This window comes from Bubalus kerabau, chromosome 1 (genome assembly GCF_029407905.1).
Source record: "Bubalus kerabau isolate K-KA32 ecotype Philippines breed swamp buffalo chromosome 1, PCC_UOA_SB_1v2, whole genome shotgun sequence".
Classification (NCBI taxonomy): Eukaryota; Metazoa; Chordata; class Mammalia; order Artiodactyla; family Bovidae; genus Bubalus; species Bubalus kerabau.
This window is the reverse complement of record NC_073624.1, coordinates 218,578,339-218,601,936: the sequence shown is the minus strand read 5'-3', so window position 1 is coordinate 218,601,936 and position 23,598 is coordinate 218,578,339. Positions and strand designations below refer to the sequence as shown.

At 39.1% G+C, this 23,598-nt stretch overlaps 1 protein-coding gene across 5 annotated transcripts in view; it reads left to right on the top strand.

Moving 5' to 3' along the window:
- The window catches only part of CDC25C (cell division cycle 25C), a 36,533-nt gene that overhangs the window by 10,245 nt on the left and 2,690 nt on the right, over positions 1–23,598 (top strand). For 4 of the 5 annotated variants that reach the window (XM_055554848.1, XM_055554842.1, XM_055554835.1 and 1 more), the window contains 3 exons: positions 20,307–20,459; positions 21,501–21,602; positions 22,588–22,650. In XM_055554848.1, coding sequence (XP_055410823.1) covers positions 20,307–20,459; positions 21,501–21,602; positions 22,588–22,650 — 318 coding nt within the window. The remainder of the gene's footprint in view (positions 1–20,306; positions 20,460–21,500; positions 21,603–22,587; positions 22,651–23,598) is intronic. The other variant, XM_055554845.1, reaches the window with a different exon arrangement.

Genomic DNA, 23,598 nt, shown 5'->3' with positions numbered 1-23,598 from the left:
TCACTTTCACTTTTCACTTTCCTGCATTGGAGAAGGAAATGGCAACCCACTCCAGTGCTCTTGCCTGGAGAATCCCAGGGACCGGGGAGCCTGGTGGGCTGCTGTCTATGGGGTCGCACAGAGTTGGACATTACTGATGCAACTTAGCAGCAGCAGCAGCAGCAGAGCATAGCCCCTATAAAGAAAGCTGAGCACTGAGGAATTGATGCTTTTGAACTATGGTGTAGGAAAAGACTCTTAAAAGTCCCTTGGGCTGCAAGGAGATCAAACCAGTCAATTCTAAAGGAAATCAGTCCTGAATATTCATTGGAAGGACTGATACTGAAGCTGAGACTCCAATACTTTGGCCACCTGATGTGAAGAACTGACTCACTAGAAAAGACCCTGATGCTAGGAAAGATTGAAGGTGGGCAGAAAAATGGAAGACAGAGGATGAGATGGTTGGATGGCATCACCGACTCGATGGACATGAATTTGAGTAAGCTCTGGGAATTCATGATGGACAGGGGAGCCTGGCGTGCTACAATCCATGGGGTCGCAAAGAGTTGGACATGACTGAGCGACTGAACTACACTGAGCATAGCCCAACCCTTCAGAACAAGACCCAGATTCCCCCACAGTCAGTCTCCCATCAGTAAACTTCCACAAGCCTCTTATCCTTATCCATCAGAGGTCATAAGAATGAAAACCACAATCACAGAAAACTAACCAAATTGATCACATGGATCACAGCCTTGTCTAACTCAATGAAACTATGGGCCATGCCGTGTAGGGCCACCCAAGACAGAGGGGTCATGGTGGAGAGTTCTGACAAAATGAGGACCACTGGAGAAGGGAATGGCAAACCACTTCAGTATTCTTGCTTTGAGAACCACGTTATCGGTATGAAAAAGCAAAAAGATAGGACACTGAAAGATTAACTTCCCAGGTCAGTGCGTGCCCAGTATGCTACTGGAGAAGAGTGGAGAAAAACTCCAGAAAGAATGAAGAGATGGAGCCAAAGTGAAAACAACGTCCAGTTGTGGATGTGACTGATGATGGAAGCAAAGTCCAATGCTGTAAAGAACAATAATGCACAGGAATCTGGAGTGTTAGATCCATGAATCAACGTAAATTGGAAGTGGTCAAACAGGAGATGGCAAGAGTGAACATTGACATTTTAGGAATCAGTGAACCAAAATGGACCAGAATGGATGAATTTAATTCAGATGACCATTATATCTACTACTGTGGGTAAGAATCCCTTAGAAGAAATGGAATAGCCCTCAGAGTCAACAAAAAAGTCTGAAATGCAGTACTTGGGTGCAATCTCAAAAATGACAGAATGATCTCTGTTCATTTTCAAGGCAAACCATTCAATATGACAGTAATCTAAGTCTATGCCCCAACCACTAATGCTGAAGAAGCTGAAGTTGAATGGTTCTGTGAAGACCTAGAAGACCTTCTGTTGGCAGGAATCCCTTAGAAGAAATGGAGTAGCCATCATGGTCAACAAAAGAGTCTGAAATGCAGTACTTGGATGCACTCTCAAAAACTACAGAATGATCTCTGCTCATTTCCAAGGGAAACCATTCAATATCATGGTAATCCAAGTCTTTCCCCTGACCAGTAACGCTGAAGAAGCTGAATTTGAATGGTTCTATGAAGACCTACAAGACCTTTTAGAACTGAAACCTGAAAAAGATGTCCTTTTCATTATAGGGGACTGAAATGCAAAAGTAGGAAGTCAAAAAACACCTGGAGTAACAGGCAAATTTGGCCTTGGAATATGGAATGAAGCAGGGCAAAGACTAATAGAGTTTTGCCAAGAGAACACACTGGTCATAGCAAACACCCTCTTCCAACAACACAAGAGAAGGCTCTACACATGGACATCACCAGCTGACCAACACCGAAATCAGATTGATTATATACTTTGCACCCAAAGATGGAGAAGCTCTATACAATCAGCAAAAGCAAGACTGGGAGCTGACTGGCTCAGATCATGAACTCCTTATTGCCGAATTCAGACTTAAATTGAAGAAAGTAGGGAAAACCACTAGACCATTCAGGTATGACCTAAATCAAATCCCTTATGATTATACAGTGGAAGTAAGAAATAGATTTAAGGAACTAGATCTGATAGACAGAGTGCCTGATGAACTATGGATGGAGTGTGTGACAGTGTACAGGAGACAGGGATCAAGACCATTCCCAAGAAAAAGAAATGCAAAAAGACAAAATGGCTGTCTGAGGAGGCCTTACAAATAGCTGTGAAAAGAAGAGAAGCAAAAAGCAAAGGAGAAAAGGAAAGATATAAGCATCTGAATGCAGAGTTCCAAAGAATAGCAAGGAGAGATAAGAAAGCCTTCCTCATCGATCAATGCAAAGAAATGGAGGAAAACAATAGAATGGGAAAGACTAGAGATCTCTTCAAGAAAATTAGAGATACCAAGGGAACATTTCATGCAAAGATGGACTCAATAAAGGACAGAAACGGTATGGACCTAACAGAAGCAGAAGATATTAAGAAGAGGTGGCAAGAATACACAGAAGAACTATACAAAAAAGATCTTCACAACCCAGATAATCACGATAGTGTGATCACTCATGTAGAGCCAGACATCCTGGAATGTGCAGTCAAGTGGGCCTTAGGAAACATCACTACGAACAAAGCTAGTGGAGGGGATGGAATTCCAGTTGAGCTATTTCAAATCCTAAAAGATGATGCTGTGAAAATGTTGCACTCAATATGCCAGCAAATTTGGAAAACTCAGCAGTGGCCACAGGACTGGAAAAGGTCAGTTTTCATTCCAATCCCAAAGAAAGGCTATGCTAAAGAATGCACAAACAACCACACAATTGCACTCATCTCATGCACTGGTAAAGTAATGCTCAAAATTCTCCAAGCCAAGCTTCAGCAATACGTGAACCATGAACTTCCAGATGTTCAAGCTGGTTTTAGAAAAGGCATAGGAACCAGAGATCAAATTGCCAACATCTGCTGGAGCATCAAAAAAGGAAGAAAGTTCCAGAAAAACATCTATTTCTGCTTTATTGACTATGCCAAAGCCTTTGACTGTGTGGATCACAATAAACTGTAGAAAATTCTTCAAGAGATGGGAATACCAGACCACCTGACCTGCCTCTTGAGAAACCTGTATGCAGGTCAGGAAGCAACAGTTAGAACTGGACATGGAACAACAGACTGGTTCCAAATAGGAAAAGGAGTACGTCAAGGCTGTATATTGTCACCCTGCTTATTTAACTTAAATGCAGAGTACATCATGAGAAACGCTGGGCTGGAAGAAGCACAAGCTGGAATCAAGATTGCCAGGAGAAATATCAATAACCTCAAATTTGCAGATGACACCACCCTTATGGCAGAAAGTGAAGAAGAACTAAAGAGCCTCTTGACGAAAGTGAAAAAGGAGAGTGAAAAAATTGGCTTAAAACTCAACATTCAGAAAACGAAGATCATGGCATCCGGTCTCATCACTTCATGGCGAATAGATGGGGAAACAGTGGAAACAGTGGCTGACTTTATTTTTGGGGGCTCCAAAATCACTGCAGATGGTGATTGCAGCCGTGAAATTAAAAGACGCTTACTCCTTGGAAGGAAAGTTATGACCAACCTAGACACTAGACAGCATATTAAAAAGCAGAGACGTTATTTTGTCAACAAAGGTTCGTCTAGTCAAGGCTATGGTTTTTCCAATAGTCATGTATGGATGTGAGAGTTGGACTATAAAGAAAACTGAGCACCGAAGAATTGATGCTTTTGAAGTGTGGTGCTGGAGAAGACTCTTGAGAGTCTTTTGGACTGCACTGAGATCAAACCAGTCCATCCTAAAGGAGATCAGTCCTGGGTGTTCATTGAAAGGACTGATGTTGAAGCTGAAACTCCAATACTTTCGCCACCTGATGTGAAGAGCTGACTTATTTGAAAAGACCCTGATGCTGGGAAAGATTGAGGGCTGGAGGAGAAGGGGATGACAGAGGATGAGATGGTTGGATGGCACCACTGACTTAATGACATGAGTTTGGGTAGACTCTGGCAGTTGGTGATGGACAGGGAGGCCTGGCATGCTGCAATTCATGGGGTCACAAAGAGTTGGACAGGACTCAGCAACTGAACTGAACTGAACTGAACTATGGTGTCTCCTGCTGAAGATACCTGGGAGGTAAAAATCATATAAAGGGGAATTCCCTGGCAGTCTAATGGTTAGGACTCTATGTTCTCACTGCCAAGGGCCAGTGTTAAATATCTGGTAGGGAAAATAAGATCCCCAAATCCTTGTGGCATGGCCAAAAAAAAAAGTTGCAGCTGGAAAGAAAAAAAAAAAAAGAAATCTTACTACTAGGGACTTAGAAAAATGATCGTTGCTTGTTCAGCAGGCTTGGTAAGCTGAATATACAGAGTTTGAATGAACTAAGGTGTTAAGAAAGATGGTTAAGCAATTATATAAAGTAATGCTGTTCAGTATAACTTTCGGAGATGATGGAAATATTTAATATTTGATACAATATCCACTAGCTACTAGCCACATGACGCATTGAGAACTTAAAATGTGGGTAGTACCACTGAGGAAGTGAATTTTTTTTCTTGGTTTTAATTCATTCAAATAGCCATGTGTGGTTTGTGTTTCTATAATGAGTAGCACAGATCTGCTGCTGCTGCTGCTGCTGCTGCTAAGTCACTTCAGTCATGTCCGACCCTGTGCGACCCCATAGACAGCAGCCCACCAGGCTTCCCCATCCCTGGGATTCACCAGGCAAGAACACTGGAGTGGGTTGCCATTTCCTTCTCCAATGCATGAAAGTGAAAAGTGAAAGAGAAGTCGCTTAGTCGTGTCCGACTCTTAACGACCCCATGGACTGCAGCCTACCAGGCTCCTCTGACCATGGGATTTTCTAGGCAAAAGTACTGGAGTGGGGTGCCGTTGCCTAGAACTCTATAAAGTATGGTCCCTGGAGCAGGAGCCTAAGTATCAGGTAGGAACTTCTTAGCCATATAAGTATATGGGCCCCACCCCAGACCTGCAAATATATGCGCCCCACCCCAGATCCTAAAAGATGATGCTGTGAAAGTGTGCACTCAATATGCCAGCAAATTTGGAAAACACAGCAGTAGCCACAGGACTGTAAAAGGTCAGTTTCATTCCAATCCCAAAGAATGTTCAAACTATTGCACAGTTGCACTCATCTCACACGCTAGGAAAGTAATGCTCAAAATTCTCCAAGCTAAGCTTCAGCAGTATGTGAACCAAGAACTTCTAGATGTTCAAGCTGGGTTTAGAAGAGGCAGATAAACCATAGATCAAATGGCCAACATCCATTGGATCATAGAGAAAGCAAGACAATTCCCGAAAAATATCTACTTCTGCTTCATTGACTACGATAAAGCCTTATCGACTGTGTGGATTGCAACAAACTGGAAATATCTTCAAGAGATGGGAATACCAGACCACTGACCACCTTAGCTGCCTCCTGAGAAATCTGTATGCAGGTCAAGAAGCAGCAGTTAGAACTGGACATGAAACAACAGACTGCTTCCAAATTGAGAAGGGAGTATGTCAAGGCTGTATATTGTCACCCTGCTTATTTAACTTATGTGCAGAATACATCATGCAAAATAACTAGGCTGGATGAAGCAGAAGCTGGCATCCAGTCCCATCACTTCATGGCAAATAGATGGAGAAACAATGGAAACAGTGAGAATTTAGTTTCTTGGGCTCCAAAATCACTGCAGATGGTGGCTGCAGCCTTGGAAGAAAAGCTATGACAAACCTGGATAGCATATGAAAAAGCAGAGACATTACTTTGCTGACAAAGATCTGTCTAGTCAAAGCTATGGTTTTTCCAGTAGTCCTGGTTGGGTGTGAGAGTTGGATCATAAGGAAAGCTGAGCGCTGAAGAATCGATGTTTTTGAATTGTGGTGTTGGAGAAGACTCTTGAGAGTCCTTTGGACTTCAAGGAGATCAAACCAGTCAATCCTAAAGGAACTCAGTCCTGAATATTCATTGTAAGGGCTGATGCTGAAGCCAAAGCTCCATTATTTGGCTACCTGATGTAAAGAACTGACTCACTGGAAAAGACCTTGATGCTGGGAAAGATTGAAGGCAGGAGGAGAAGGGGAAGACACAGGATGAGGTGGTTGGATGACATCATCAACTGGATGGACATGAGTTTGAACAAGCTCTGGGAATTAGTGATGGACAGGGAAGCCTGGCATGCTGCAGTCCATGGGGTCGCAAAGAGCCGGACATGAGTGAGGAACTGAACTGAACTGACCCCAGATCTAAATCAGAATTTTTGTGGGTGAAGAGAAGTCACTCAGTCGTGTCCAACTCTTTGCGACCCCGTGGACTGTATCCTACCAGGCTCCTCTGTCCATGGGATTTTCCAGGCAATAGTACTGGAGTGGATTGCCATTTCCTTTTCCAGGGAATCTTCCCAACCCAGGGATTGAACCTGGGTCTCCCACATTGAAGATAGACGCTTTAGTGTCTGAGCCACCAGGGAAGTGGGTGGGGCCCAGTAATCTAGTTCAGTAGTTCCTCCAGGTGATTTTGATGCACACTAAAGTCTGGGAGCCACTGCACTATAAATTGAAGTTAAAAAATGTAATTTTTAATGTTATTTTTAAAAAACTAATTAATTTTAGTTGGAGGATAATTACAGTATTATGATGGTTTTTGCCTTACATCGACATGGATCAGCCATGGGTGCACATATGTCCCCCCATCCTGAACCCCCCTCCCACTAAATTAAATTCTGTTTTCTTTTAATTTCCTTGGTTTGTGGGAAACAACAGAACCAAGATAACAATCGAAAAGGGACATACTGGGTATTGGGAGAATTGACAGTGACCTTCCTAAAGAAAACATTTTTGAGGACTTGCTGATTATGGAGAGTAGATCTGTGGAAAAAGAAAGTTAGGGATAGTTAGCATGGGGAAAATGCTACTAGGCCTTTTGGAAAAAAACAAAAAAGCCCATTGTGAAATGAACCTTAATGTTGCTCTTGAAATACAAGTTAGTCTTTATATTTGTAAAATGTTGGCATTAATACAGACAAGTCTCAATAGTTATTAACGTAATAAAGTTGAATTTAATGTTGATTAAAAAGAAAATTCTTTTGTTTTCAATTTTATTGTTTGAAATTTTTCTGAAGTGTTTAAACTGCTTTTGTGAAATTATAAGTACAATAACTGAACAAAATTGAATCTTTCTTTGCTGATTGATGATCTTTCACAGTCTTAGAAACCTTGTTCATTTTGAATTGTATAATATAAACATTATATGACAGTGAATTTAAAATAGACTCACCCCAGTAAACACTCTGGAATTTTGTTTGTTTACATGAAAGAATAACATGTGGCTGTTAGGTATTTATTTTATTGGTCTTTAATAAATATTAAATCTATTGGCTTGTTTTCTTGGATTATGACTCTTATAAAGTAATTTTTTATTGAGAGCCTGCTGTTTAAGACTGTGCATTGCAGTAGATTTTAGGTTAGAAAAAGTATAGGGATTTTCTGTTACTGGTTTATCTCTTTGATGCTAAATGGAATGGGATACCTTATAAAGCAAGGAGATTGGTATAACCTTTGTGATTTTTGATTCATTTCTTTAAAAAAAAAAACCCTGTTGACACTTGTTAAGGGTCAGGCACTGTGATACAATGGTGAACAAAACACACTAGGTTTGTGCTCTCTTGGGGTTTATATTCCTGACATAGAGACACAAAAACCCAAAACCAAAAAACATGTTCATCAACTTACTAGATGAATTTAGTTCGAGTTCTTGATTGCAAATAACAGAAATAGATTCTAGTTACCTCAGGCAGAAAAAAGATTTTTCTGGAAGATATTGAGGAACTTGGAAAATTACCAGGAAGTTTGGAAAACAAGATGAGGCCCAGCCAAAGTGCTACTATAGGAACGTTGTGCTCTGGATGCCACCACTTGCTGGCTAAATGCTCAGTGCCACTATTACTGGCCCCCTGCCACAGAACATAACCCACCTTGCTGCTGGACTCTTGGTCAGGGACATTGCTGCCACCCACTATATTGTCCACTGTGATGCAGCATAAAAACATCTTAACCAGTGCTGTGCTTTTGTATTTCTCAAGGTTCAAAATCCAGTCAAGAATATGAAGTTGACTATAAGAGAACGGAAAAGGGATTATCTGTCCCCTTTTGTCTTCTTATCAGGAGGCAAGGCTTCATTCTAATTTGAGATTTTACTAAAATAGGATGCTTAGTAGCCAAATTGCAAATGACTGTGATAAAGACAAAATAATTTAACTATTACAAATTGTCCAAGTGTAATGTAGGAAACAAAATGGGGACCTATATAGCGTCTTGACAGAAGGAAACCTTTAAATGGAGGTAATTAGGAAAGGCCTCCTCAAGCAGGAGATATTTAGTTGAGAACAGATTCATGAACTGTCCCAGTTTGCCTGAAACTGAGGGGGTTCTCAGGACATGGGACTTTCATTCTAAAAGTGAGAAAGTCCTGGATGAATTAGGGTAAGTTGATAAGGAACTATCAACTCCTTCCAATCCCTAAGAGAGGCAATGCCAAAGAATGTTCAAACTACTGCACTATTGTACTCATCTCACACACCAGCAAAGTAATGTTCAAAATTCTCCAAGCTAGGCTTCAACAGTACATGAACCAAGAACTTTAAGATGTTCAAGCTAGATTTAGAAAAAGGAAGAGGAACCAGAGATCCAATGGCCAACATCCATTGGATCACAGAAAAAGCAAGAGAATTCCAGAAAAACATCTGCTTCATTGACTATGATAAAGCTTTTGACTGTGTGGATCACAATAAACTGTGGAAAATTCTGAGAATACCAAACCACCTTACCTGCCTCCTGAGAAATCTATATTCAGGTCAAGAAGCAATAGTTAGAACTGGACATGGAACAACAGACTGGTTCCAAATAGGAAAAGGAATACATCAAGACTGTATATTGTCATTCTGATTATTTAACTTATATGCAGAGTACATCATGTGAAATGCCAGACTGGATGAAGCACAAGCTGGAATCAAGATTGGGGGAGAAATATCAATAACCTCAGATATGCAGATGACACCACCCTAATGGCAGAAAGTAAAGAGGAACTAAAGAGCCTCTTGACGAAAGTGAAAGAGGAGAGTGAAAAAGCTGGCTTAAAACTCAACATTCAAAAAACGAAAATAATGGCCTCCAGTCCCATCACTTCATGGCAAATAGATGGGGAAACAGTGGAAACAGTGAGAGACTATTTTCTTGGGGTCCAAAATCACAGCAGATGGTGACTACAATCATGAAATTAAAAGACGCTTAGTCCTTGGAAGAAAAGCTATGACTAACCAAGACAGCATATTAAAAAACAGAGACATTACTTTGCCAATAAAGATCTGTCCTCAAAGCTACGGTTTTTCCAATAGTCATGTATGGGTGTGAGAGTTGGACCATAAAGAAAGCTGAGCGCTGAAGAATGGATGCTTTTGAACTGTGGTGTTGGAGAAGACTCTTGAGAGTCCCTTGGACAGCAAGGAGATCAAACCAGTCAATCCTAAAGGAAATCAGTCCTGAATATTCACTGGAAGGACTGATGCTGACGCTGAAGCTCCAATACTTTGGCCACCTGATGTGAAGAACTGACTCATTGAAAAAGACCATGAAGCTGGGAAGGATTGAAAGCAGGAGGACAAGGGGACGACAGAGGATGAGATGGTTGGATGGCATCACCAACTCGATGGACATAAGTTTGAGCAAGCTCTGGGAGTTAGTGATGGACAGGGAAGTCTGGTGTGCCGCAGTTCATGGAGTTGCAAGTTCAGACACGACTGAGTGACTGAACTGAACTGATAAGGAACTGTACATGACAGGAGTTGATAAGGAAACATACATAGCTAGATTGTTCCATGACAAAGGAATATTGTTAAGTGCCAAAGTCCCAAGGTGAAAAGATACTAGTGTGTTCAAGGAGCTGAGAAACCAATGTGAGTGAGGGAAAAAGTTGCCTGAGGTAGGAAAGGAGAGGTAGGTAGGAGAGAAATCGTGCAGAGCCTCTAGGCTATGGCAAGTTTTTCAATTTTATTCTAAATAAATGCAGTGGGAAGTTATTGAAGGGTTTTAAGCAGGGCACTAGTATAATCTGATTTATGAAGACCACACTTGTTGCTGGAAGAGGAATGGATAAGAGTTGGGGAGGGGAGAGGAAGGAGTTGGAAGTAGGTAAGAGTAGGAAGCAATTGCAACATTCCCAGGGAGAATTGTTGGTAGCCTGAACTAAGGTGGTGGCTGTGGGACAGAGAGAAGTGGATTAATTCAAAATACACTTTGGATATAGAATTAACAGGACCTGGTGGGTTGGATATAGGCTGTGAAGGAAGGATGGGTCAAGGATGACTCTAGATATGTGAAGTTTGAAGTGTCTGGTTTCAAAGAAAACAGAAGCAAGCAGTAGAAAACTACCTTTTCTTGCCAAATATAGCAACCCATCTTCTTTGGTATTCATATGATCTGCCATTCCTCTTGTTACATGAAACAAAATGTCCTTGCTCAGATCTAAACTCAGCCATTTCACCCATTTACACTGCACCCTTTGCATTTGTTCATTCAATAATCCTGGGGTTACAGTAGTGAACACAGAACAAGTCCCTGCTCTCGTGGAGCTTACATTCTAGTCAAGAGGTAATAGACAAATCCAAAATATATTTATAATTGGCTGATAGCAAAAATATTATGGTAAAAAAAAAAGTGGGGTAAGAAGAATGGAGAGTGCTTGGATTACAATGTGGTAGAATGAGAGTTTATATATATATTTGGCTGCACTGCATGGCATGTGGAACTTTCTTAACTAAGAGGCGAACCTGTGCCCCTTGCAGTGGAAGCATGGAGTCTTGACCGCTGCACCACCAGGGAAGTCTGGGAGTTGATCTTTTTGGTAGGTTGCATAGGTTAGAGAATATCTCTCTGAGAGTGAGCAGACTTCTGAAGCAGCAATGAAGCCAAGCAGCAGCTATCAGGAGGAATCAGTTCTTACAGGCAGAAGGAAAAGAAAGTGAGTGCCTCTGAGATGGCAGAATGCCTGGCATATTCATGGAAGAGCAAGAAAGCTGGAGCAGTGAGCACATGCAGAGGGGTAGATAAGGGCAGAAGGCAGGTACCTGGACAGATCATATAGGGCCTTATGGTCTATTGTATAGACTTTGCAAAACCTCTGAGTCAGATGGAAGCATCTCTTCTTGTTTGCTCCTACAGTACTTCTCTCTCTTCCTCTCTCCTATATTATCTATTTTCCTCTTTCTCTTAGATTAATAGTTGTCAATTTTTTTTTAATCAGGATTCCTTTACAATCATAATTATTGAGAACCCCTTGCCTGTACCTGATCTTACAGGAAAAGCATCCTGACTTTCTCTATTGAGTATAATGTTAGCTGTAAGTTTCTCGAGATATCCCTTACCAGGTGAGGAAGTTTCCTTCTTTTCCCTAGTTCACTGAGATATTTTAGCAGGAACAAGTACTAGATTTTGTCATGTGCTTCCTCTGTATCTACTGAGATGATCATATGAGTTCTTTTTCTAACCTACTAATACTGTGAATTACATTTATTGATTTTTGTTAAAACAACCTTGCATTCCTTTGATTAGTTAGTCATGATATATTATTCTTTTTATGTACTGTTGGATTTAATATACTAAAATTTTGTTGAGAATTTTAACATCCATGTTTGTGAGCAATATTGATCTTCATTGTTTTGTTTTCCTTATAATGTCTTTGGTATTGGTATCAGTGAAATGTCATCAATTGGAAAGAATTCTCTCTTTTTTAGTTTTCCGAAAGAGTTTGTATAGGATTGGTTTTCATTTTTTAAAATGTTAGGCAGAATTCACCTGTGAAGGTGTCTGGACCTGAGTTTTTCTTTGAGAAGTTTTTTTTTTTTTTTTTTTAAGTTATTGTATTGTATTTTTTAGCCATGCCATATGGCTTGCAGGATCTTAGTTTCCCAACCAGGGATTGAACCTGCATCCCCTGCATTGGAAAGTGGATTCTTCACCACTCGACCACCAGGAAAGCCCCTCTCTATTGTTTTTCTATTCTCTACTTCATTGAATTTTGCTCTAATCCATTATTTCCTTCCTCCTGCTTGGATTTAGTTATTTCTAGGTCATTGACTTGAATTCTTTCTTCTTTTTTTTATAGGTACTTAGAGCTATAAATTTCATCTAATCACTGGTTTAGCTGAATTTTTACCCAAGTTTTTGTATGTTATATCTTCATTCTTGTTCATCTCAAAGTATTTTCTGATTTCTTTCATGATCATTGTTGACCCATTGGTTATTTAGGAGTGTGTTAATTTCTACATTTGTGAATTTCCCAGATTTTTTTCTGTTATAAATTTCTAATTATTCTATTGTGTTCAAAGAACATACTTTATATCACGTCAATCCTTAAAATTTATTGAGGCTTTTTTTTTTTTAATATCCTAGTATATAGTCTATCCTGGAGACTGTTCCATGTGTATTTGAGTAGAATGTGTATTTGAGAATACTGTTGTTGGGTACAGTATTCTACAGTTGTCTATTAGATCTAGTTGGTTTATAGTATTACTTCAGTTTTCTTTTTTTAAATATTTATTTATTTTTGGTGGTGCTAGGTCTTCATTGTACTGTGTGGGCTTCTCCTTGTGGTGGCTTGTGTTGTAGAGCACAAGCTCTACGGTTCTTGGACTTCAGTAGTTGTGGTACATGGACTTAGCTGCTCTATGGCATGTGAAATCTTCTCCAAGATTTGCAGGTTTGTGAGATCAAGCCTGCATCCACTGCATTGGCAGGCAGATTCTTAACCACTGGACAACCAGGGAAGTCCAGTATTACTTCAGTTTTCTAAGCTTTCTAAAAATGAAAGTGAAGTCGCTCAGTCATGTCCGACTCTTTGTGACCCTGTGGACTGTAGCCCACAAGGCTCCTCCGTCCATGGGATTCTCGAGGCAAGAATACTGGAGTGGGTTGCCATTTCCTTCTCCAGCGGATCTTCCTGACCCAGTGATCAAACCCAGGTCTCCTGCATTGCAGGCATACACTTTAACCTCTGAGCCACCAGGGAAGCTGGAACCATCCAAAATTCTGCCATCACTGGTTTTGCCATTCTCACCAGAGCATTTGTTGTTCCTTCAGCCTAGAACACTTCCCCTGGGCAAACATGATTTTCTCCCTCATTTCAGTCTCAGATCTCCACATTTGTCAGAAAGCCTTTCCCGACAAGCTTCTAACCCCAGTATTTTTCCTATCTTTTATCTTTTATTTTTCACTTATGGTACTTATCAGTATATGAAAGTACAGAGTATGTTTATTTGTCTCTTCCACCCTCTTATTCACTGCTATGTCACCTGGTATGTACTTGAAAATTGTTTAACAGGTATGTAAATATGGAAGTCGGGAAGTAAGAACAGAGGTCTTGAGATAGAAATTTGGGGATCATCATCATAGAGGGAAAATCTAAATTCATGAGTAAGAGAAAATCACCTAGAAAAAAGACCAGGTCCTCGCTCTGAATCCAACATCTATTAGAGGTTTGGTAGGTGGGGAAACTTGACAAAGAGGACAGAAGGAGTCAGAGAGGTAGAAGAATCACAGTTTTTTCAGTAAACGGTTGCCTATACAAGGACTAAACTCAGTAACTAGGTAGTGCCACTGAAGCTAAAGAAGAAGGAAGTAGCCAAGTCAATGGAAGCCACTGTGTGATTCAGGATGATACAGGGCTAAAGAAGTGACCGTCTGATGTTACAAGAAGATTGTTGATAACCTTGATAAGAGCAGTAGAGTGGTACATACAGAAGCCAAGTCTATGTGTGTTAAAGAGCATATAAGCTATGAGGAAATGGTGATGCCTCTTCAGTTTATGAAATAATTATCCAGTTTAAAAATCTGTAAGTAGAATTGAGCTTTTTTCTTTCTGGTCTTTTCAGTGCTTAAAAATTCCCAGATTTGGAAAGTGTTCATTAATTCCTTAAACAATGAAAGCCATTAATTGGTAGATCTAAGACAGCTGGTCCTAGGATCTACCCTCACCAGCTTCTGGACACTGGGAGACTCCTGACTAGCTAGACAAAGCTAAAGAATCATTATCATTGTTCCTCTATGACTTAGCACTCACACTCTTTGCAATCAGTTGCCATTTGTTTGGAGAAGGCAGTGGCAACCCACTCTAGTACTCTTGCCTGGAAAACCCCATGGATGGAGGAGTCTGGTAGGCTGCAATCTATGGGGTCGCTAAGTGTCGGACACAACTGAGCAACTTCAGTTTCACTTTTCACTTTCATGCATTGGAGAAGGAAATGGCAACCCGCTCCAGTGTTCTTGCCTGGAGAATCCCAGGGACGGGGATAGCTTTGATAGGCTACCGTCTATGGGGTCGCACAGGGTCGGACACGACTGAAGTGACTTAACAGCAGCAGCAGCAGCCATTTGTTTTTATATAAATGTATTGGAAATAACCTATCAAAGCAGTAGTGGCTGTTTCTGTTTGTTGAAATAGTTTTCTGTGAATGTTTATTTCTGGCTTCTTGTCCTTGGACTATATGAAACCCAAAGAGATGTTTATCACCCTCATTATCGCCATCGTAATAGCTACCAATAACCTAAAGCTTCAGTGCAACAGAATAGAGATTTGAGAAATAGACCCATGCATGTATGGTCAATTGATAATAGACGAAGATACAAAAACAATTAAATGCAGAAAGCATAGTCTTTTCAACAAATTGTGCTGGAGCAATGCAAAATCCATGTGAAAAACAAAAATTTCAATCTATACTTCATATCATATATATAACTTTACACAAAATGAATCATGGGCCTAAACATAAGAGTGTAGAACTGCTGAAGAAAAAAACAGGAGAAGAATGTTTGTGACCCTATGTTAGGCAAAGATTTCTTAGATGTAATGCTAATAAATGGATACATTTCACTTAGTAGATAGTTAATTCAAACTCTTTAAAATGAACTCTTTGCTTAATAATTACAGTGTGTTCTAGAGAGGCTCTTTTGGTTAAAGAAACAAAGGTTGACTAAGGCCAGCAAATTTGAAATTCTGATCTAGCTTTCTCCTGCATTCTTCTCAGGGCAAAACTGAAGTAATACGAAGGGAAGTCATTCATGGAGGCTGAGTAGCCTGCTTCTCGGTTCTTTACCACATCTCCTCTACCATTATACCTTTGGTTCATCCATCCATTCATCATTGGTGTCATGACCTTGACTGTATCTCTTGGCTCCTTCCTTTTAATAAAACTTTGGCTTCTACTGCTGCTGCTAAGTCGCTTCAGTCGTGTCCGACTCTGTGTGACCCCATGGACTGCAGCCTACCAGGCTTCTCCGTCCATGGGATTCTCCAGGCAAGAACACTGGAGTGGGTTGCCATTTCCTTCTCCAATGCATGAAAGTGGAAAGTGAAAGTCAAGTCGCTCAGTCGTGTCTGACTCTTAGCAACCTCATGGACTGCAGCCTACCAGACTCCTCCATCCATGGGGTTTTCCGGGCAATAGTACTGGAGTAGGGTGCCATTGCCTTCTCCTGCTGCCTAATTATTTTGACATTTTGCAAGTTTGACTCCCAGAGAGAGAACCTGATTGACCCAGATTATGTTTACATATTTTTGACCACTAAATAGGAGTGTTCAGTCAGCAATATGGTCCAGTCACCAGTGGCTTGCAGTAGGATTGTGGAGACTATAGGGCGTTGACTGACAGGGGTCCAAGGGAAAAAGTAGGTATAGAATGTTGGTATATCAAATGTGATCTGTACCTTTAACTGGTACCATGAACAAGCAAATTTTCTTTAGACAGGACCATGGGTGTGACAAATACTGTTGTGTAGATGTAGTTATTGTGTTGTACAGTAAATTACTGATGTTCTTACTTTCTTCTCCCAGAAACCATTGACTATCAATATGTTTTCCAATTTTGACTCTCTTATGGTGTAGCCTGCTTCTAAGTCAATCCATGGCAGTTAGTGAAATAAGTATATAAAGAAGGAAAACAGAGGATAAGAATCTTGGATTAGTTTAAAGTTGCTATCAGAGATCTTTTAATATATTCCCCTGCATCTGGGTATATAACACCCATATCATATCTTTCAAAGAGACAATTAGTCTATACTTCTGTACTTAGTCTATTCCTGGGCGAGCAGCTCCCATGGTATTTAATCCATTTTTTTTTCCTGATAGGCTTCATAGTATCAATCCTATAATGGTCATCCTGATATTTTTTTTCAATTTATTTATTTTAATTGGAGGCTAATTACTTAACAATATTGTAGTGGTTTTGCCATACATTGTTATGAATCAGCCATGGGTGTACATATGTTCCCCATCCTGAACCCTCCTCCAGCCTCCCTCCCCATCCCATCCCTCTGAGTCATCCCAGTGCACCAGCCCTGGGCACCCTGTCTCATGCATGGAACCTGGACTGGTGATCTGTTTCACATATGATAGTATACATATTTCAATGCTATTCTCAAATCATTCCACCCTCGCCGTCTCCCACAGAGTCCAAAAGACTGTTCTATACATCTGTGTCTCTTTTGCTGTCTCGCATATAGGGTTATCGTTACCGTCTTTCTAAATTCCATATATATGCATTAGTATACTGAATTGGTGATTTTCTTTCTGGCTTACTTCACTCTGTATAATAGGCTCCAGTTTCATCCACCTCATTAGAACTGATTCAAATGTATTCTTTTTAATGGCTGAGTAATATTCTGTTGTGTATATGTACCACAGCTTTCTTATCCATTCATCTGCTGATGGACATCTAGGTTGCTTCCATGTCCTGGCTATTATAAACAGTGCTGCGATGAACATTGAGGTACACATGTCTCTTTCAATTCTGGTTTCCTCGGTGTGTGTGCCCAACAGTGGGATTGCTGGGTCATATGGCAGTTCTAGTTCCAGTTTTTTAAGGAATCTCCACACTGTTCTCCATGATGGCTGTACTAGTTTGCATTCCCACCAACAGTGTAAGAGGGTTCCCTTTTCTCCACACCCTCTCCAGCATTTATTTGTAGACTTTTGGATAGCAGCCATTCTGACTGGTGTGAAATGGTACTTCATTGTGGTTTTGATTTGCATTTCTCTGATAATGAGTGATGTTGAGCATCTTTTCATGTGTTTGTTAGCCATCTGTATGTCTTCTTTGGAGAAATGTCTGTTTATTTCTTTGGCCCATTTTTTGATTGGGTCTTTTATTTTTCTGAAATTGAGCTGCAAGAGTTGCTTGTATATTTTTGAGATTAATTCTTTGTCCGTTGCTTCGTTTGCTGTTATTTTCTCCCATTCTGAAAGCTGTCTTTTCACCTTACTTATAGTTTCCTTCATTGTGCAAAAGCTTTTAAGTTTAATTAGGTCCCATTTGTTTATTTTTGCTTTTATTTCCATTACTCTGGGAGGTGGGTCATAGAGGATCCTGCTGTGATTTATGTCAGAGAGTGTTTTGCCTATGTTTTCCTCTAGGAGTTTTATAGTTTCTGGTCTTACGTTTAGATCTTTAATCCATTTTGAGTTTATTTTTGTGTATGGTGTTAGAAAGTGTCCTGGTTTCATTCTTTTACAAGTGGTTGACCAGTTTTCCCACCACCACTTGTTAAAGAGATTGTCTATTCTCCATTGTATATTTGTGCCTCTTTTGTCAAAGATAAGGTGTCCATAGGTGTGTGGATTTAGCTCTGGGCTTTCTATTTTGTTCCATTGATCTATATTTCTGTCTTTGTGCCAGTACCATACTGTCTTGATGACTGTGGCTTTGTAGTATAGTCTGAAGTCAGGCAGGTTGATTCCTCCAGTTCCGTTCTTCTTTCTCAAGATTGCTTTGGCTATTCGAGGTTTTTTGTATTTCCATACAAATTGTGAAATTGTTTCTTCTAGTTCTGTGAAAAATACCATTGGTGGCTTGATAGGGATTGCATTGAATTTATAGATTGCTTTGGGTAGTATACTCATTTTCACTATATTGATTCTTCCAATCCATGAACATGGTATATTTCTCCATCTATTTGTGTCCTCTTTGATTTCTTCCACCAGTGTTTTATAGTTTTCTATATATAGGTCTTTAGTTTCTTTAGGTAGATATATTCCTAAGTATTTTATTCTTTTCATTGCAATGGCGAATGAAATTGTTTCCTTAATTTCTTTCTATTTTCTCATTATTAGTGTACAGGAATGCAAGGGATTTCTGTGTGTTGACTTTATATTCTGCAACTTTACTATATTCATTGATTAGCTCTAGTAATTTTCTGGTGGAGTCTTTAGGGTTTTCTATGTAGAGAATCATGTCATCTGCAAACAGTGAGAGTTTTACTTCTTCTTTTCCAATCTGGATTCCTTTTATTTCTTTTTCTGCTCTGATTGCTGTGGCCAAAATTTCCAAAACTATATTGAATAGCAGTGGTGAAAGTGGGCACCCTTGTCTTTTTCCTGACTTTAGGGGAAATGCTTTCAATTTTTCACCATTGAGGGTAATGTTTGCTGTGGGTTTGTCTTTTATAGCTTTTATTATGTTGAGGTATGTTCCTTCTATTCCTGCTTTCTGGAGGGTTTTTATCATAAATGGATGTTGAATTTTGTCAAAGGCTTTCTCTGCATCTTTTGAGATAATCATATGGTTTTTATTTTTCAATTTGTTAATGTGGTGTATTACATTGATTGATTTGCAGATATTGAAGAATCCTTGCATCCCTGGGATAAAGCCCACTTGGTCATGATGTATGATCTTTTTAATATGTTGTTGGATTCTGTTTGCTAGAATTTTGTTAAGGATTTTTGCATCTATGTTCATCAGTGATATTGACCTGTAGTTTTCTTTTTTGTGGCATCTTTGTCTGGTTTTGGTATTAGGGTGATGGTGGCCTCATAGAATGAGCTTGGAAGTTTACCTTCCTTTGCAGTTTTCTGGAAGAGTTTGAGTAGGATAGGTGTTAGCTCTTCTCTAAATTTTTGGTAGAATTCAGCTGTAAAGCCCTCTGGTCCTCATCCTGATATTAGATTCTATTATTTCCTTTTCCCTTGCATGCTGCTTATTTTGCTGTTTTTCTTCCTGCATTAACCTCTTTTAAGCCTGAATGATAGTTTTTCTCTTTCACTCCATAGATTGAAAAAAAAATTTTAAGTTTTCTTTTTTTCCCCTGAAGGAAGTTCCAAAAAGCAAGCTTGAATTTGCCTACACGGGAAACTATTTACATATCATTTACATTGTATTAGGTATTATAAGCGGGCTTCCCAGGTAGCACAGTGGTAAAAAGTCCACCTGCCAATGCAGGAGATGTGGGTTCGATCTCTGGGTCAGGAAGATCCCCTGGAGGAGGGCATGGCAATCCACTCCAGTATTCTTGTCTGGAAAATCCATGGACAGAGGAACCTCACAGACTACAGTCCACAGGGTTGCAAAGAGACGACTAAAGTGACTTAGTCATCACTTTAGACACGACTAAAGTGACTTAGCATGCATGCATGAGTGTGCGTGCACACGCACACACATGCACACACACATATTATAAGCAATCTGGAGATGATATAAAATATATAAGAGGGAATTCCCTGGGTTAACCACTCTGCAGTTCAACTGCATGGGGCATAGGTTTGATCCCTGGTCAGGAAACTAAGATTTCACATGCTGTGCAGCATGGTCAATAAATAAATAAATAAAATAAATGTACAGAGGATGTTCATAGAATATACTACATGATTTTAAATAAGGGACTTGAGCACCCCCAGATTTTGGTATCTGTGGGAGTCCTGGAACCAGCCTCTCACAGATACCTCACAGTTGTCTCAAGGGACAACTATATACTCTTGCTTCTTAGTACTTTTCACCCAGGCTAACTTTTTTGGCTTGTTATCTTCAGTTTTGTTGGGATTCTTAAATCTTGATAGTCAGGGTCTTAGGATCCCATAGAGAAGCTATCATATGACTAGAGAAATTAAGCTTGCATTTGCTTTTTTCTACAAGTATTGTATATATGATGATCAGGTTGAGAATTTGGCTGGAGTTAAAACGACTTAGAGATGGAACATCATGGAGTCTGAGGAGAACGTGTTAATGAGGAAGGGAGGACAGGTTCCTTATCTGGGGCATTGTTTCTCAAACTTAAGTGTTTCTAGGAATCACCTGGGCATCTTGTTAGAGTGCAAATTTTAATTCATCAGGTTTGGGAAGAAGCCTAACATCTGGGATTCTGCATTTCTAACAACCTCCCGGGGGAGGTTCACAGTGCTGGCCTGCAGACACACTTTAAGGAATAAGAACTTTGGGGTTTCATGTTTCCAAACAGCCACCTCTGAACCGGAGCTCCCTGTATCAATCCTCATCATTGCCAGACAGCGTGAACAGTCCAAGTCTGAAGCAGGTGGTAAAATTCAAGGACAGCACAATACCAGATAAACTAAAAAAGAAGTATTGCTCAAACCAAAAAGAGCTCGGAAAGGTAAGACTTTTTTTTCTTTTTTTTGTCAGAAACTTTTTAAAAAGACAGTCTCTTTAATCTTTATCTCATCTTCTCCACCTTTCTGGGTTGGGGGTTGCTTTTGCATAGCTTTTGGCCTTGTACTTTTACTTTTATCTCCTCTTTCCTTTTTTTTTTTTTGAGCTTCTTTAGCCATGGACTTTATTGTTTGAATATTTGCAATTATTATTCTATACACAAATGTTAATTCCTCTTTCCATTTTCCTTTTCTACATCTGCACCCATGTATAAAGTATTTAATAATAAATATGTTATTATAATTTTTGAAATGATATCACTGTATTGTCTTCCCAACCACCTTTTTTAAGATCTGAGAGAATACAAGGGAACTGTGATTGAGAAGGACATTTATTGCTGTTTTATAGGCATTTGGACAGAAATAACATCATAGAGCACACTGGTTTGCTGGAAAGCAAATTCTGAAAAACTTAGTCCTCATCCTGTATCTCTCCTTTAAAAAAGAAATCTCAATACATTTGGCTATTTTATAAAATCAGTGTATGGCATTATAGAAAAATAGAAAATTCAAATAAGCAAAAAGAAGCCATTGCAAAATGTACATAATCACACAGGCCAGAGATAATTACTGTTAATAATGTATAGCCTTTCAGACTTTTTTTAATGCAAATATATTTTTTCTTTTATTAAAGAGGCATTACAAAGTACATGTTTTCTAACCTACTTAATGATGTGATATTTTCAAGTTAATGAAGTTAATTTACAGCTTACTTTTTATTCCCTAATAGTAATCAATAATGTGTGGATATGATTTGTTTAACCAAGATCCTGTTACTGATCATTTAATTTATTAGTAATTTTTCTCTATTGTAAACATCCTTAATAGCCAAATCTTTCTACATATCTTTATTTTCTTAGTAAAACAAGTGGAATTATTAGATCAAAGAGTATGCATATTTTTAATGAATCTCCCTACACTCCTTACTTCCCTTGGTTTTTAAACCTTTAACATGAGGATTGGGGTGGGGGGAATCTTGTCTTCAGGGCTTAGGTCTAAAGAAAATGGTCTCCCTCTGTGACATCAATATGACTCAGATGCTGGAGGAAGATTCAAACCAGGGGCCTCTGATTGGTGATTTCTCCAAGGTGAGTTTGGTTGCACCATATATTTCATCCTGTATTTTGGATCTGAAACTTATCTGCTTGCAGAGGACACTAAGTTTAATTAATATGCGTCTTTAGCAAGTACTCACTGATAACCTGAAGGTGCTGTAGTGGTAGATCTAGGCCCTAAGCCTTTCATGAGAAAGTATCCCTTATTCACTCTGGAAATATCTACAGAAGTAGAAAAAGTATGAGGCTTTCTTTTTTCTGTTTTTTGGTGGTGCCCTATGGCATGTGGAACCTTAGGTCCCTAACCAGGGGTCGAACCTGTGTCCCCTGCAGTGGAAGCACAGAGTCTTAATCACTGGACTGCCAGGGAAGTCCCAAATATGAAGCTTTCTACTTTTTAAAAAAAATATTTAAAAATTATATAAATCATATTTGGTGACTACAGAAAAGATAGAAAATGGAATCTACCCCAGATCTTATCAGAGTATTATTGTTTCCGTTTACTATTTTTTTGGTGTATATTTCTGGTGTATATTTTGGTGTATATCTGTACGTATTTTCACAAAGACACATGCATGTGCATAAATACACTTTTTGTTTTTCCATGTTTGTTTTGAGGTTTTTATTCCATCTCCTTTGATATATCAGGAACATCTTTTCATGTAATAAATAGTTCTTCATCATTTCATCACTTTTAATAGCACACTATTTCTTTTTTTTTTTGGCTGCCCATAATTTCCTGATAAATCCTTTCTTGTTATTTACTTCTACAATTTTTCCTTATGAACAGTACCAAGATGGACATATTTGCAGCTAAGTCTAAGAATTTTTAACATTCGTAATTAGTTCCTTAGGTTCAGTTCTTAGAAATGGGATCGTTGCATATGCACATTGAGACCATTGATTTCTGAAGGCATCTGGGGTTTTAAATGTCATTTGGATAGGACAATATATGGGTCATGATTTCAAATTTGGGTATAGAGAACTTGCTGTTTTTTTAGCTCTTGGGTATTTCTAGGTATGTGCACTGCCAACCGTGTCAGGGAAACACCAAGATCTGAAGTACGTCAACCCAGAAACAGTAAGCAGATTTCTGGAGATGGTAACTGGTTACATAAGCTGCCATCTGGTCTGTTCTGTCCCTAAAATCCCCACTTCCATTTGTATTTCTTTCACTTTGTTCACTCATGTGGACTCTGTACTCAGCTGAAGCTATGTTAAAAGTCTCTCTTATATGTCACCTTTGTTTGTAATTAAGCAAATGATATATAATTGTTACATAAGAAAGGAAGGAGGAAGGGGAAGGGAGAAAAATAAAAATCACCCAATTAGGCTGGCCTTACATCCTGGTTTACATGTTGCAATTCCATTTATGCCTATTACTGCATATTATTAATAGTGCTCTTGTCACTCTCAAAAGTATTCTAGTTTGTGCAATAATTATTTTGTCACTTTACCCATAGGTCTCACCATCAGAGATAAGCACTAGTAAGACTTTCCTTATGGCCTTACAGATTTTATTCTGGTATAATAAGTTTTATAAAAATAGTATCATAATCATGTAATTTTGTAGTTAGCTTAGTAAGTCATTGTAAACATCTTTCTATATCATTTTAAAAAAATCTATATTATCCCTTTGATGGCTATGTAATATTCTGTTATACTGATAATATATAACTTTTTTAACTAAACCTCTTTTATTGAGTATTTAAGTTATTTATAATATTTTGATAATCTAAAGCAATGGTGAGATCAACATTATTGTGCCCTATCTTTATGTACTTCTGTTTACTTAAGATGCTAGAAAAGAACTTGCTGAAAATGTAATTACATTTATTTTTTTTATAAGTATTTACAAAGTTTCCTCTGGAAAGTTTGAACCAATTTATATAACCACATGTAGCTTAAGTTTCCTCCTCTGGATATCAACCCTTTCCTTCCGTATCCCTTTTGAGAAACTCGCTTCCTAATCTTACAGTGGAGGGTGGGGAATCATTTCTCATTTCTTCTTGTAAAATTGAGACCTCTA